This window comes from Oncorhynchus masou, chromosome 16 (assembly GCF_036934945.1).
Source record: "Oncorhynchus masou masou isolate Uvic2021 chromosome 16, UVic_Omas_1.1, whole genome shotgun sequence".
NCBI lineage: Eukaryota > Metazoa > Chordata > Actinopteri > Salmoniformes > Salmonidae > Oncorhynchus > Oncorhynchus masou.
The window spans coordinates 19,156,026-19,172,646 of record NC_088227.1 but is presented as its reverse complement, the minus strand read 5'-3'; the positions used below and the strand labels follow the sequence as shown (position 1 = coordinate 19,172,646).

Sequence of the window (16,621 nt, the reverse complement as noted above, 5' to 3'; positions counted from 1 at the left end):
CTAATTGCTCTAATGATCATCCACAAGGTGCTCTTGTTTTTCCACAAGTCAGTTAAGTCTGGATAATTGTCATAAGAAATTATGTTTTATCTTGACTTAAAACTTGAAGTCAAAGTTCTATTTGACATTTTACCAGATGGCCTTTGTGATTTTTAACGATTCGGCCAAAAACATATTCAACAGAGGAGGAGAGAAAGACAGAAACATCTTACAAAAAAAATCTGCATTGTGTCAAACAAATTCTGAAATGATGAGAAATGGACCATGAAGTCATGTCTCCTGAGCCAGTAGAAAGTGTAGCCAAGGGATCACACCTATGAGTCACAACACAAAATTGCCCCTCACCCATACCTCTTAAAAAATAAATTAAATGACTCTTTCTGTCCCTCCTTTGATCAAAATATACCAGCAAGCTATGCCCTTTACTTTAGAGAGACTTGTAGGGTAAATTTAGTTTTTACATTCTGCACGCACTGTTGAGATATCCCTGCAGCGCTAACCCTGGGAGCCTAAGTGAGTGAGTGGCCATATTAACTGACAGTTGATGACAACCTGTTCATTAAATCTTCCGCAGACTTTGCGGGAGAAAAGTTGGGCTGAAAAGTCTCTGAAGTTTTTTTGTCTCCCTTTTTCCCCTTCATCCATTCCCACCCCATCTCACCTCAAGTATCTAATTGCTGTAGCCAGGGGCACAGTGAGCAAAGATGTTGTTTTGTGTTTCACCAAGCCTTTAATTTTCTCTCCTGAATGCAAAACTAAGCCTAATCTCAACTAATGAGAAGTCTAAAACTCTGCTAAATGGGAGTGAGGGTAGGAAAAAATAGCCCCTGTGGTGGGACTCAGAATACTCCAGTATACCTACTGTGATCATGTTACAGGCCCCAATGAAGAGTGCACAGGGAAACGTTCAGGCATTAAAGCATTAGGTTACTCACTCACCTTCACACTTTCTAGATATCACACACAACCTCCAACAACACAGACCACAACGATGATGTTAGTGCGTCTGGGCTTTGATCGGATCCAAATGTGATGTGCAAATGGTATAGAAAATAAATAAACCCTCTAACAACCAAAAAGCACGGGTTAAAGAGAGGAATACGTGAGTACTGTAAACTATTTTGAAGGCAGCAAAACTTTACCCAATACAAGACCAATACAAGACCCTGGCTTAGAGCAATTAACAAAATGTCTGGCACACAGATGCGTTAATTGAGATGCTTCAATGGACTCTTTATTCTTTTAATTAAAATGTTGGTTTGCCACAATGGGTTTCCCCTGGTTTGGCTAAAAGACACAGTGCTAGACAGCTTCCCCGTATGAAGTTGAGGATTTCCTCCAAAACACTTTTTTTTCTAGCTCCATGGACTTGTTCTTTAGACCTCCCTATGCCAAACATATCCTCAAAATCCACTGCCTGCTGGGAATCTGACAACCAATTATTCCCCAGTTCCCTTCCCACTAAAACATCTGCTTTCCTTGTGCTCTGGTGCTGGATTCACCACAGTGCTCTATTCTAATCCCAACCGGCTTGGCCCTGTGACAACACCTTCAGCACACCTTTCGATATTTGGTCAGAAACAATCCTCTCTCAAGGCAGCTTTTTCCTGCTGTATGTTATCAGTAACAGGCAGGCCTGCAGCACATAGCAGAGATGTACACTTAGTGTAGTGTATCGCTGCGCACACACACACACACACACACACACACACACACACACACACACACACACACACACACACACACACACACACACACACACAAGTGTAGGGCTGTTGTCCATGTGTGGGACTGTGGGGGAGAGGAGAGGCAGAAGTGGTGACAGAGACTGAATCTGGTGAGGAGGAAGGGAGGGTGTGCTGGTGTCTGAGGTGCTGCTGCTCCAGACCAGTGCCTGGGACTGACTGTAGAACCTCTCCATGCTTCACTGGTCCCTGCTCCTGGAAATATTGTCACTCCTATTTTGGAATTTGGATCTGTTTGTACTCACAGCTGTTTGGAACATTGGAACAGAATAATGGATCTCACCACTTTTTACTTCCTGACCACTACTTTGGTTTTGATACTGGAGCATGAAGGTAAAGACCTTTCTCCTACTTTTTTTTAATTTTAGTTATGTTTTATTTAACTAGGCAAGTCAGTTTTATAAGAACAAATTGTTATTTACAATGATTATTGAGACCGTATGAGAAGCTTGTGCGTTTTGTTTTAACTGGCATAAAGTGTGCTTTACTATCCTGCGGGGTATACTTGTTGCACCTGAGCTGTGGCTTAATAGAGATAACGTGTAGTAGGTGATTGCGAGCGCTCATGTTGGTCATGCCTTTGAGCAGATGCCAGGGTCCACTGTCAGCTTTGACTGTGTGCTTTTATCCCTGTCTGTTTTGATATGTTATTCAAAGGAGCAGTGTGTTAAGTTGATTTATTGAATCTACATGGGCACAAAAAAAGCCTATTTTATATTATTTTTACTACGGTTGTTATGAAGGAAATGTCTGCATCCCCTGCTCAAGAGTCACACTATTCTGTATGAGATTAGAAAGAAATTGTTTGCATAAAAATGACCTCTGACGTAATCTTTGCTGCTGATGCAATGTTGTGAGCTGATCTAATTAGTGTGCTGTTGTCGAATGAGGAGAATGTTATGTATTACGAGTATCAAAACATGGTACTGCGTGGTTCAGTTGGTAGAGCATAGTGCTTGCAATGGCATGGTTGTGATTTCAATTCACATGGTGGCCCGGTGTGAACATGTATGCACTCACTTGGGGCGGCAGGGTAGCCTAGTGGTTAAAGTGTTGGACTAGTAACCGAAAGGTTGCAAATCCGAATCCCCGAGCTGACTAGGTACAAATTTGTCGTTCTGCCCCTGAACAAGGCAGTTAACCAACTGGTCCTAGGCCGTCATTGAAAATAAGAATTTGTTCTTAACTGACTTGCCTAGTTAAATAAAGGTAAAATAAAAAAATACAACTACTGTACGTCCCTCTGGATCAGAGCATCTGCTTAAAGACTAAAGTGTAAAAATAGGAAAAAACTCCAATGGATGAAATGTACATATACTTAAAACTACATTATAAGCGAAGCAGCATCCCACTTTAGAATTGTATCATATATGTACATATACAAGGGAGAAATGTGGAGATTCTGACCACCCGAAGGCCTTATCTATTCTTGAGGCCCATGTTCTGGACCATAAGAGTTAGATGCCAGCTAATGTAAACCATAGTGTTCTGATTGGTTTTCCAACCTTGCACTTAAACTTCAAGGACACCTTAACACCTCCACATTCCAGTTGACAACTCCTTCAATTTCACTATAGCATTTGCCCAATTTACCTGGTAAGATAAGGTCAAGTAAATTAATAAAATGTCTCACAGATAAACTGTCAATCACAACTTCCACATTTCTCATTACATAACATTTTACTTTAATATAACATATCCTCAATAGGACTATGTTCATCAACCAAATTTTAAATGAGTGTGTTTTTGATACATGAAGAATCCTAAACCACTCTGCCGTTGTGGTAGCCAGACATCTGATGCTTATGAATCTGAGGGAAAAGTTCGATGCACCTAGCTACGTTCTCCTTGATCGAAGAAGGACAAAACTGATATGTTTAGGTCCGGACACAAATGAAGGTAAGATGTAACTATCTAGAGATACGTACTCTCTATAGATGTGTACTATTTCTATAGATATCTTCGAGATTTGTAATATGGAAAGATACAATGCAACAGGTGTTCACAATGGGGCTGTTGCATTACATCATGCAGTACTTTTCAGAAACTCATTCAGCCCAATATAAAAAAATATACTGTTATTTTGGTCTGAATATTTCTACGGTATGTGTTGCTGGCCATGTGTGCTGCACATTCCCTTAGAAACCACAGACCATAAGTCAGTTCTATAACAGAGATCCCCAGGCAACACCCCACCTCAGTGTAGAGGGCTTTAGCTGCAGGAAAAGGGATTCAGCTCTGGTGGTGGGCTGAATTGAATAAAATGGCTTACAGATAAGCTATCAATTACAGCTTCTACATTTCTCATTACATGAAATTGATTTTTGTTGTTGTTTAATCTAACACATCTTCAATATGATTACATGTATCAACCAAACAAAATGTTATTGTGACTCGTTATTGGTCTGCAGGACATTCTAAATGAGTGTGTTTTTGATAAACTGCATATTGGTTATCCATGAAGAATCCTAAACCACGTAGTTGTGGCAGCCAGACATCTGATGCTTATTATAAGGGGTTGATAGATAGCCTTTTTTATTTATTTATTTTTTTAATCTGAGGGAAAAGTTCAAAATATCTAGCTATGTACTCCTCGATCAAATAAGGACAAAAGGTATACATTTAGGTCAGAACACAAACAAAAGTAAGGGTTAGCTATGTAGAGATAAGTACTCTACCTCGATATCTCTAAATCAGAAGATATAATGCAACAAGTGTTCACACTGGGGCTGTTTTTACATTGTGCTTTCGAGGAATTTGGACTAGTCAACCAGCATAATATTACAAATATATTTACTGCTCTTTGGGTCTGAATATTTCTACGTCATGTGTTGCTGCTGCAAATTCCCTTCAGAACCATAGAGCATACAGTTTTATAATGGAGACCCCCAGGCAACACTTCACTGGTTTAGAGGGCTTTAGCTGGAGGAAACAGGGATTCAGCTCTGGTGTTGGGCTGAGATTTAACCGCACCCCAGTGATCTGAACCAGGAAAAACATGTTCCATTAACGTCAATCCTAATTGTATGGAGAAGGAAACCTTGTAGACTATTTATCAAGGTCAAGACTTTATTAAGGCAAATAAAATGAAAAATACAAATTAAACATGGATTATTATTGTGGATTATTATTATGGATTTTATTAGATAGTTTTTAAGAAGTATCTATGTCCTGTGTTATGGGTGTTGTTGAAGTACACTATGGTTTATTGTTTCTGATATATGATAATAAGAGTTCAACATTGGTTAGTTCAGCAATGTCTGGAATCCATACAAGCTATTATACACAGCAAAACTGTTGCTTGTGGTAACATGCCACACATATATTATATTGTATTGTACCATATACAGTGCATTCAGAAAGTATTCATACCCCTTGAATTATTCCACATGTTGTTGTCTTCTACACACAATACCCCATAATGACAAAAAGAAAACTTGTTTTTAGATATGCTTGCACATTTATTGAAAATGAAACACAGATATACAGTTGAAGTCAGAAGTTTACATACACCTTAGCCAAATACATTTAAAAAGTTTTTCACAATTCCTGACATTTAATCCTCATAAAAATTCGATGTCTTAGGATCACCACTTTATTTTAAGAATGTGAAATGTCTGAATAATAGGAGAGAGAATGATTTATTTCAGCTTTAATTTCTTTCATCACATTCCCAGTGGGTCAGAAGTTTACATACACTCAATTAACATTTGGTAGCATTGCCTTTAAATTGTTTAAACTTGGGTCAAACGTTTCAGGTAGCCTTTCACAAGCTTCCCACAATAAGTTGGTTGAATTTTGGCCCATTCCTCCAGACAGAGCTGGTGTAACTGGGTCAGGTTTGTAGGCCTCCTTGCTAGCACACACATTTTTCAGTTCTGCCCACAAACTTTCTATGGGATTGAGGTCAGGGCTTTGTGATGGCCACTCCAATACCTTGACTTTGCTGTCCTTAAGCCATTTTGCCACAACTTTGGAAGTATGCTTGGCGTCATTGTCAATTTGGAAGACCCATTTGCAACCAAGCTTTAACTTCCTGACTGATGTCTTGAGATGTTGCTTCAATATAATGGTCATTATGGCCAAACAGTTGTATTTTTGTTTCATCAGACCAGAGGACATTTCTCCAAAAAGTATGATCTTTGTCCCCATGTGCAGTTGCAAACTTGCTGTTGTTCTGGGATTGATTTGCACTTTTTACACCAAAGTGCGTTCATCTCTAGGAGACAGAACGCATATTTTTCCTGAGCGGTATGACGGCTGCGTAGTCCCATGGTGTTTATACTTGCATACTATTGTTTGTAAAGATGAACGTGGTACCTTCAGGCATTTGGAAATTGCTCCCCAGGATGAACCAGACTTGTGGAGGTCTACAATGTTTTTTCTGAGGTCTTGGCTGATATCTTTTGATTTTCCCATGATGTCAAGCAAAGAGGCACCGAGTTTGAAGGTAGGCCTTGAAATACATCAACAGATACACATCCAATTGACTGAAATGATGTCAATTAGCCTATCAGAAGCTTCTAAACCCATGACATCATGTTCTGGAATTTTCCAAGCTGTTTAAAGGCACAGTCAACTTAGTGTATGTAAACCTCTGACCAACTGGAATTGTGATACAGTGAATTATAAGTGAAATAATTTGCTGTAAAAAAATTGGGGAAAATTACTTGTCATGCACAAAATAAATGTCCTAACCGATAAATGTCCTAAAACTATAGTTTGTTAACAAGAAATTTGTGGAGTGGTTGAAAACCAAGTTTTAATGACTTCCGACTTCAACTGTATCTAATTTACGTAAGTATTTTGTAGAAGCATCTTTGGCAGTGATTACAGAAGTCAGTCTTTCTGTTTATGTCTCTAAGAGTTTTCCACACCTGGATTGTGCAACATTTGCTCATTGTTCTTTTCAAAATTCTTCAAGCTCTGTCAAATTGGTTTTTGATCATTGCTAGAGAACCATTTCCAGATCTTGTCATAGATGTTCAAGTAGATTTAAGTCAAAACTGCAACTCGGACACTCACGAACATTTACTGTCTTCTTGGTAAGCAACGCCATTGTAGATTTGGCCTTGTGTGGCCTAGATTTGGCCTTGGCCTTAGGTTATTGTCCTGCTGAAAGGGGAATTCATCTCCCAATGTCTGGTGAAAAGCAGACTGAAGCAGGTTTTCCTCTCGGATTTTGCCTGTGCTTTGCTCCATTCTGTTAATTTTTCATCTTGGAAAATTCCCCAGTCCTTAATGATTACAAGAATACCCATAACATGATGCGGCCACCACTATGCTTGAAAATATGGAGAATAATACTCAGTAATGTGTTTATATTGGATTTTCACAAAAACAACACTTTATATTCAGAACAACTCTGTCAGCTAGGTTAGTATTGTGGAGTAACTACAATGTTGTTGATCCATCCTCAGTTTTCTCCTATCACAGCCATTAAACTCTGTAACTGTTTTAAAGTCACTATTGGCCTTATTGCGAAATCCCTGGGTGGTTTCCTTCCTCTCCAGCAACTGAGTTAGGAAGGACACCTGTATCTTTGTAGTGACTGGGTGTATTGATACACCATCCAAAGTGTAATGAATAACTTCACCATGCTTAAATGGATATTCACTGTCTGCTATGGTTTATTTTTTTACCCTTCTACCAATAGGTGCCCTTCTTTGCGAGGCATTGGAAAACCTCCCTGGTCTTTGTGGTTTAATCTGTGTTTGAAAATCACTGGGACCTTGCAGATAATTGTACGTGTGGGGTACAGAGACTAATGATAGTAGTTATTAAAGACTCATGTTAAATACTAGTGGTGCGCAGGTCAGTGGAATTATGTTTTGACAGGGGGTTCAGGATATATCAATAAGATACGTTTCTGTTTAGAATTTAAGACAGTTTGGTAGGCTGTTTGTTTGTCAACTTGTCTATAAATAGATGCAGTTTCTCTTCCGTCATTATGTTGCCCTAGAAGACTAAATAAACCCTTGCTCACCAATTATGTCATAAGTCGATAGAATTAATGCTTCAATCTAGCTGACATCAGTAAAGTTTTCTCTGTCATCTCTGCTTCATTCGCGGAGCAAAGATGTTTAGGGACTGGGGAGAAAATGCAACAACAAACCGAAAAACTGGGAAGATTTTGTTTTAAAAAATCCAAATGACATCATATTTAATGGTTGGAAGGAAATATACTAACTAAAAATGTAATGTGTTGGTCCCATTTTTCGTGAGCTGAAATAAAAGATCCCAGAAATTGTCCATACACACAAAAAGCCTTTTTCTCAAAAAAATTGAACACAAGTTTGTTTACATCCCTGTTGGTGAGCATTTCTCCTTTGCCAAAATAATCCATCCACCGGAAGATGTGACATATCAAGAAGTTGATTAAATAGGTGCATATTGTGCTGGGGACAATAAAAGGACACTCTAAAATGTGCGGTTTTGTTACACAACACAATGCCACACGTCTCAAGTTTTGAGGGAGCGTGCAATTAGCATTCTGACTGCAGGAATGTCCAACAGAGCTGTTGCCAGAATGTTCATTTCTGTACCATAAGCTGCCTCTAAAGTTGTTTTAGAGAATTTGGTAGTACATCAAACCGGCCTCACAACTGCAGACCACGTGTAACCACACCAGCACAGGACCTCCACATTCGGCTTCTTCACCTGTGGGATCATCTGAGAAGGGGGAGTGGGGCGCTGAGGAGTATTTTTGTCTGTAATAATTACTTTTGTCGGGAAAAACTCATTTGGATTGGTTGGGCCTGGCTCCACAATGGGTGGACCTGGCTCCCAAGTGGGTGGGCCTATGCCGTCCCAGGCCCATCCAAGGCCGGGCCCCTGCCAAGTCATGTGAAATCCATAGATTAGAGGCTAATGAATTTATTTCATTTGACAGATTTCCTTCTATGTACTGTAACTCAACAAAATCATTGAACTTTTTGCATGTTGCGTTTATATTTTTGTTCAGCATGGAAAGCTGTGAAAACGACCCAACATGTTTCTGATCAGATTTCAGTTCTTCTTGGATGCATATTTTATGTGGTTGAAATACAATCAGCTTTTATGATGCTGATAAAGGTAGCACCTTTACAGAAGGTATCTAACTGCTCATTCATGGGGGGGATATTTTCTGAAGGCACTGTATATATATACAGGATTACCGGGGATATAATCTGTGGTAGTTCATAACGTTAGATCCAGAACTAATCTTGTAAAAACAGGGCCAGGGGCTCTGACAGTGTTGCCTCAACATTCTGCCGGAGACCGTTTCTCACTTAATGGGTTGGTATGGATTAAATAGTAATCTCATGGATGACTTTGGCAATCAACTCCTGAACCGCTAAAGCAATGAACTTCTCCAAATAGGTCACTAAATAAAATGTCATCTCAGGAGGCACGCAAGGTTCGTAGTGTAACATTTCTATAGAAAATGCCAATACAGAATAATCCATGGTTCAGGCGTCTGTTTGGCGCAGAGTCTGTAAGACCCCAACCTTCAATTTCCTTGCTAAAAGTCTAAAGCAAAAAAATCCACCATTAAAACAGCTCCCTGATCAAAAGATGATTTACCTTTAGCTATATGCATCAGTCAAAGCTACATAAATCACTGGACACCTGTATGATCAGACTTTCTGTTGGGGCATTTTCCCTGAGACTTGATGATAAAGAGCTGAAGAGGACCGCTTGGATGTACAAGGGAAATCTGGTTTCCTTCAAGTGATAAAAAGTCAAACCCCAGCCGAATTATCAGAAGCTGCACTCGTGGCTTTCCCCAACAGACGCCTGAATGCACTGCATGAACTTGCAAGGAACATGCAGGGTACAATGTGGTTGACCACTGATTCATTGGAGTGCTTTAAAATCCAAATCCACATGGCATTTGGGATTCTCCACTACATGAGCTTTAAAGCACATTTTATTAAACTATTGACCTTTACAGGGTTTAACAGTTTGATACACTTTATATTTTATTTTGTAAATTTTAAGAAATATATTAGGGTTAGATGGGGGAAACATAAGAACGCATCTATGTGTCACTATCAGAAAACAAATCCCTGTCTATACTGGACATACAGTGGCAACCTAATCTAGACTTCATCTGGGCTATCAGACTGTAATAATACAGTTGAAGTGGGAAGTTTACATACACTTAGATTGGAGTCATCAAAACTCATTTTTCAACCACTCCACAAATTTCTTATTAACAAACTATAGTTTTGGCAAGTCGGTTAGGACATCTACTTTGTGCATAACACAAGTAATTTTTCCAACAATGGTTTACAGACAGATTTTTTCACGTATAATTCACTGTATCACAATTCCAGTGGGTCAGAAGTTTACATACACTAAGTTGACTGTGCCTTTAAACTGCTTGAAAATGTCAGAAAATTAAACCATGGCTTTAGAAGCTTCTGATTGGCTAATTGACATCATTTCAGTCAATTGGAGGTGTACCTGTGGATGTATTTCAATGCCTTCCTTCAAACTCAGTGCCTCTTTGCTTGACATCATGGGAAAATCAAAAGAAATCAGCCAAGACCTCAGAAAAAACATTGTAGACCTCCATAAGTCTGGGTCATCCTTGGGAGCAATTTCCAAACACCTGAAGGTACCACATTCATCTGTACAAACAATAGTATGCTAGTATAAACACTTCCAAATTGACAAGCATACTTCCAAAGTTGTGGCAAAATGGCTTAATGACAGCAAAGTGAAGGTATTGGAGTGGCCATCACAAAGCCCTGACCTCAATCCTATAGAACATTTGTGGGCAGAACTGAAAAATGTGTGTGCAAGCAAGGAGGCCTACAAACCTGACTCAGTTACACCAGCTCTGTCAGGAGGAGTGGGCCAAAATTCAACCAACTTATTGTGGGAAGCGTGTGGAAGGCTACCTGAACCATTAAACAATTTGGCCAGTGGGTCAGAAGTTAAACAATTTTAAGGCAATGCTACCAAATACTAATTGAGTGTATGTAAACCTCTGACCCACTGGGAATGTGATGAAAGAAATAAAAACTGAAATAAATAATTCTCTCTACTATTATTCTGACATTTCACTTTCTTAAAATAAAGTGGTGATCCTAACTGACCTAAAACAGGGAATTTTTAATTAGGGTTAAATTTCAGGAATTATGAACAACAGAGTTTAAATGTATTTGGCTAAGGTGTATGTAAACCTCCGACTTCAACTGTGTGTCTGACTGACATCAAAAGTATAACCAGTGATGATCAGTGTCTTTCTGAGGGCTGGATAAAACGCTGTCTGTTGCCAGGTGTAGCCCAGTGGCTGTAAGATGGCCTATAGACGGTGAGAGGGCTGGAGGACACTCAATAAGTGAATTGTTTTATAGACTATTGGCCCTTATGAGAAGCACATAATAAGATTGATGTGTCACGATTATAACAGCATTAGCAGTGCCAGATGAGCTACAGTACACACTGTTCTTCAGAAACGAATACAAATGGAGTGACCGCAATCTCACAATTCTGTACCCTATGTCCTTGTAAAAGGTTAATTAGCGTGTGTTATCTTGATATAACGCTTTATTCATGTGTTTTCTCATTCTCCCAGCATACTCAGACTCCACCTCCATCCCTGGGACTGGTTCAGAGGAGCGCCCCGTGAAGCTGCTTAACCACAGGCCCCATCGGCGGGAGAAGCGTTGTTCCTGTGAGAACCTGAAGGATAAAGAATGTGTGTACTTCTGCCACATCGGCATCGTCTGGGTCAACACTCCTGGGTGAGTCCATCGAGACACTCACACAGGAACATCACACAGCAAAACTGGAATTCACCCCATCAATAAACATACCACAGCTAGAAAGATCCTGAAGGCACATCTCTGTGTCGTGAAATCAGAGATACGGCTATACATAGTTTTGGTGGATTGAAAAGGTGGAAATGCGTAACATTTGAATGATAAATTATCATGCTGTATCAGATTTTTGTATTGCACCATGGTGTGTTGTGACAGCGCAATGAGAAGCCACAGTTTTTTCTTTTTTTTTTTGCGTTTCATTATCACATCAGGGTGTAAGGAGCTGGATGATTTGTGGTACTCTGTAAATCTCAAAACCACAAAGTGTCAAGGATTTAATTTAAAATAAGAGGCAGCTACTGTTTATCATCAGCTCAGACTGTCTCTCAACTCTGCTGAAGCTTCTTGTGTAACATAAATAAAGATATCTACTCACATTTTTTCAGAAACAAGTAGTGTAACTCTTCAACATTTACTACAGTCAACCTACAATAAGATGGACCTGAACATACTTCCTGACCCAAATATCCCACATCCAATTAGTTGGAGCAGTGGTTAGGGTTTCTGTCCTCTTGTTAATTCCTCGTTTCCTCAAAAGAGCTTTCATATGTGTTCTGGAAGTACCAGGTTTCTATAAGGTTGCCACTATGCTGTACTTCCCTGGTGGAACAGCTACTACATACTAAGGCCTGTACATTTTAGGTACTGTGCTATGTTTAAACATGGAATCACAGTAGTAGCATGCAATTATGTAATCCCTTGTTGTTGCCATTATCATATCATTGGTAATACCACACGTCCGCCTATCAAACATTATTAAAACAAAGGGGTGGATATCGGCAGTTAGGAACTGATATTACATTTCATATTAAAGTTCACAAATAACCATTCATTTCCAAAATTAGCATAGGGTCTTATGAAACTCATGTGTGGTTTCTATTAAATTCTGTTGACTCAAGCTGTCTACTTCCAACGCCAACTCTAGCAACTACGACAGGTCACAGTTCCTAAAAAATTGAGGACATTTACTGGCAGTCATAGAGACAGGCATTCACCGTCCAAAAAACTACAACGGGGAGAAAGAGATGAGAAAAGAAAGGGTCACCTTTCAACAGCTGCCAAAAACACAGTATGGAATGCAGATGTGTTGGTGTTTAAAGAGCAGGCTGCTCTGACAGACCAACCTACCTACCGACTGACTGACCGATCTACCAACCAACCGACCTACCGACAGATGGGTGCATGTGCGTGAGTGTGTGCGTCAGCGTGCGAGGGATGAGTGCATGTGTGTGATGGTGTGTGGAGAACACAGGGAGGAGGTGACCCTGTTTGATGGGGATGCTTTGAGCCATGCATGGCATCTGGAATCATTTTACGGTGTGCATGGTCTTGTTAACATGTTCCAGGCATGAGATGGGCATCGAGCCATAATGGCGGCCAGGCAGACATGCTCTGGTTGGCATCAGGATAAAGGTTAATTCCCAGAGCAATGAAAGAGCAGCTTCAGGAGATATAAATGTGTTATTACAGACTGCTGTCCTCTCTGTGTCCTGTAAGGCAGGTTTAGTACATTATACCCTCGAGGCTCATTAGACACCAGCGTTTGCCCAGCTTTTCAGGGTCATGCAGTTGTATACAGTACATGGTATCTGCTTAATTGGTTCTGTAAAAGCATGTTGTGAGTGCCAATAGTGATAGGATATTGAGCCATTATGAGCACTTCAAGATAAAATTCCAGACATCCTGTGCTGTGCTATGATAAAATAAAACAAAACACTGAGTTCCCTTTGTAGGTTAAGAAACACATCCATTCAATTCAAAGAGATTGTTAATCCTTCCATGTAGAAAATGTGTTCATCAATCCCCTAACTCTGTCTCTAGTCAGATAGTGCCATATGGAGTGGGCTCTTTCCCTGTTCGACTGAGGAGAGAGGTGGGAAGGTGTTTCTGCGCAGAGAGAAATGACTTGGAGTGCCGTCGCTTCTGCTCTGCCTTGCATACACTCAAAGAGTAAGTGTTCTTGATTCACATTTCAAGTGTGTTAATATCATTGATATGCCATGTCAAGTGTTGGGATGAAATGAGTTTAAATTGTCATTGTTGTCCTAATTTCCATAGAGGTGAAAATGATTTGGTCAAGAGGAGGTTTGCGACAAAGTTTAAGAAGAGATATAAGGCTGGAATCTCGGATGAAAGGAACCAACAAACACTAATTCAAGAAACCTGAAAGGAGAGAATGGACATCACCCTCGTTCCATGTGTCATCCACTTTCATTGGTCTCTTTTACAATACGATGCAAAAGGACATTGTTCAATGGTGGCCTGTGTCTGAAATGTATTTATGAAATGATGTCGTAACTGCCTTCATTTTGTCATTGTGAATCATTATTGAATGATTTTATTGCTGTACATAAATATTTCCACTTTACAACATACAGTACATACATAATTTTGAAATCAGATATTGTTACATTATTGCAGAGTAAATGTAAATGTCTTGTATCTCTGTCAAAAATATCTGTCATTTTAACATGTTTTGACCACCTACATCCATTGGACATGTTTTCTGTCATGAAGTTTGAAAGTGAAAGATGTACATGCCGTATATGCAAAGCAATGCTGTTCGTTGTTCTTCACAGTGAGTTATATGCCAAGCCAGACAGGAAATAAGCTGTGTGATCTAGGACAGGTGGGTTATTGTACAATATAGCCAAAAGTAAAACATTTACAGTTGAAGTCAGAATTTTACATACACTTAGGTTGGTGTCATTAAAACTCATTTTTCAACCACTTTACAAACTATAGTTTTGACAAGTCGGTTAGGACATCTACTTTGTGCATGACACTAGTAATTTTTCCAACAGTTGTTTACAGACAGATTATTTCACTTATAATTCCCTGTATCACAATTCCAGTGGGTCAGAAGTTTACATACACCAAGTTGACTGTGCCTTTAATAAACAGCTTGGAAATAGTATGTAAGTATAAACACCATGGGACTATGCAGCCGTCATACCGCTCAGGAAGGAGACGCGTCCTCTCTCCTAGAGATGAACGTACTTTGGTATGAAAAGTGCAAATCAATCCCAGAGCAACAGAAACGGACCTTGTGAAGATGTTGCAGGAAACAGGTACAAAATTATCGATATCCACAATAAAATTAGTCCTATATCAACATAACCTGAAAGGCCGCTCAGCAAGGAAGAAACCACTGCTCCAAAACCACCATAAAAAACCCAAACTACGGTTTGTAACTGCACATGGAAACAAAGATTGTACTTTTTGGAGAAATGTCCTCTGGTTTGATGAAACAAATAGAACTGTTTGGCCATAATGACCATCGTTATGTTTGGAGGAAAAGGGGGGGATGCTTGCAAGCCGAAGAACACCATCCCAACCGTGAAGCATGGGGGTGGCAGCAGCATGTTGTGGGGGCGGCAACAGCATGTTGTGGGAGCAAGGAGGCCTACAAACCTGACTCAGTTACACCAGCTCTGTTAGTAGGAATGAGCCAAAATTCACCCAACTTATTGTGGGAAGCTTGTGGAAGGCTACCTGAAACATTTGCCCCAAGTTAAACAATTTAAAGGCAATGCTACTAAATACTAATTGAGTGTATGTAAACTTCTGACCCACTGGGAATGTGATGAAAGAAATAAAAGCTGAAATAAATCATTCTCTCTTCTATTATTCTGACATTTCACATTCTTAAAATAGATTGGTGATCCTAACTTACCCAAAAACAGGATTTTTTTTTACTAGGATTAAATGTCAGGAATTATGAAAAACTGAGTTTAAATGTATTTGACTAAGGTGTATGTAAACTTCCGACTTCAACTGTATATTGTTTCATAAATGATTTTATAGCTAATACATGACAACATACCCTAGATCCTTGCAGTTGTATTGTAGAGTACCTTAGTTGTCACAGTGATCTTCCATCACCCCCTTGAGTTTAGATCTGCCTGTGAAATGTTCCCTCTAGGCACAGTCTAAGAAGTGTGTGTGTGTGTGTGTGGTATGTACAGCATGCATGCCTTACAATGGAGTAACGCCCTAGCCTGTCCAGCATTTATGGAGCAGAAGAAGAGGGGCTGTCATCCAATCATCATCCCTCTCCTTTCCTCTGCTCACCTAACAGTCATGTCGAGCATTGCTTTGGGGATCAGAGATGGACCTTGTCCTCTCTGTGCTCCCTGCAGACCATTTCTCTGTCAGCCTGAAGAAGCCTGTAGGACCGCTGGATTGAACATGATTGCACCCTCAGCCCTGTCTAGTCTTCTCCCACAATGCTGTGCTCACAGCTCACAGGAAGATAACTCTGTTCCTGATGGATATTGGGCCATGGTGTCTCAATGCATGATTTGTGGCTTTATGCTACTGCAATTTCTTCAACTTTGCTCTCATATTGTTTACAGTGTTGTTTGCAATGTTTTGTTATAGATTACTGCGGTACATCCAACCGTCCCATGAGGATAATCAAGTAGGACAAATTCTACACACAACATAAACAAACATATAAAGCAGAAGCCTCTCAATTTTCTCTGAATGCACCATGATAATTCCTTTTCTTTTGAACAATTTCTTGGAAAAATAGAGGTATTGCACGAAATGCACACATACTGTACCTTCAGAAAATCGAACAAATGGAGAGGTGGAAACAAATGTCTCCTGTAGAGAGTTCCCATCAGGCCATATATTACAGATGGATCTTCAGGGTCAGATATATAGTGTGCCCAGGGAGCTTAAGTGAAACTAGAACTCACATCTGCTTCTTATAAGACCAAAATTGGCCAAAGCTTTGCCAATACGAGATTTCTTGGATATTCCACCGTTATAAATGCAAAGGTATTAATCATTTAAAATGCAACGATTTTAAGTTAATGTTACCTTAACAAAATGCAATGCTTTATAAAATCACTTGCATATTATGCTGGCAGTGCCAGGGAGTTGTTTAGCAGGTGATGCGAGTTAAGGATGGACCTTTTTTTCAATTTCTGCCTAAAATGAAATGCCCAAATCTAACTGCCTGTTGCTCAGGACCTGAAGCAAGGATATGGTCCAGGTCCTGGGACAGCAGGGGTTCAAACTGTAGAAGCCAGTTCCTACATTTTAACA

The 16,621-nt window shown here is 39.8% G+C and overlaps 1 protein-coding gene across 1 annotated transcript; it reads left to right on the top strand.

The window, feature by feature from the left end:
• Positions 1 to 1,893: 1,893 nt before the first annotated feature.
• Positions 1,894 to 14,038, top strand: LOC135557199 (endothelin-1-like). Its single transcript, XM_064990402.1, has 4 exons — positions 1,894 to 2,078; positions 11,317 to 11,485; positions 13,385 to 13,513; positions 13,622 to 14,038. Exons 1-4 carry the CDS (start codon positions 2,018 to 2,020, stop codon positions 13,728 to 13,730), a joined length of 468 nt encoding a protein of 155 aa, XP_064846474.1. The 5' UTR covers positions 1,894 to 2,017; the 3' UTR covers positions 13,731 to 14,038.
• Positions 14,039 to 16,621: the final 2,583 nt, after the last annotated feature.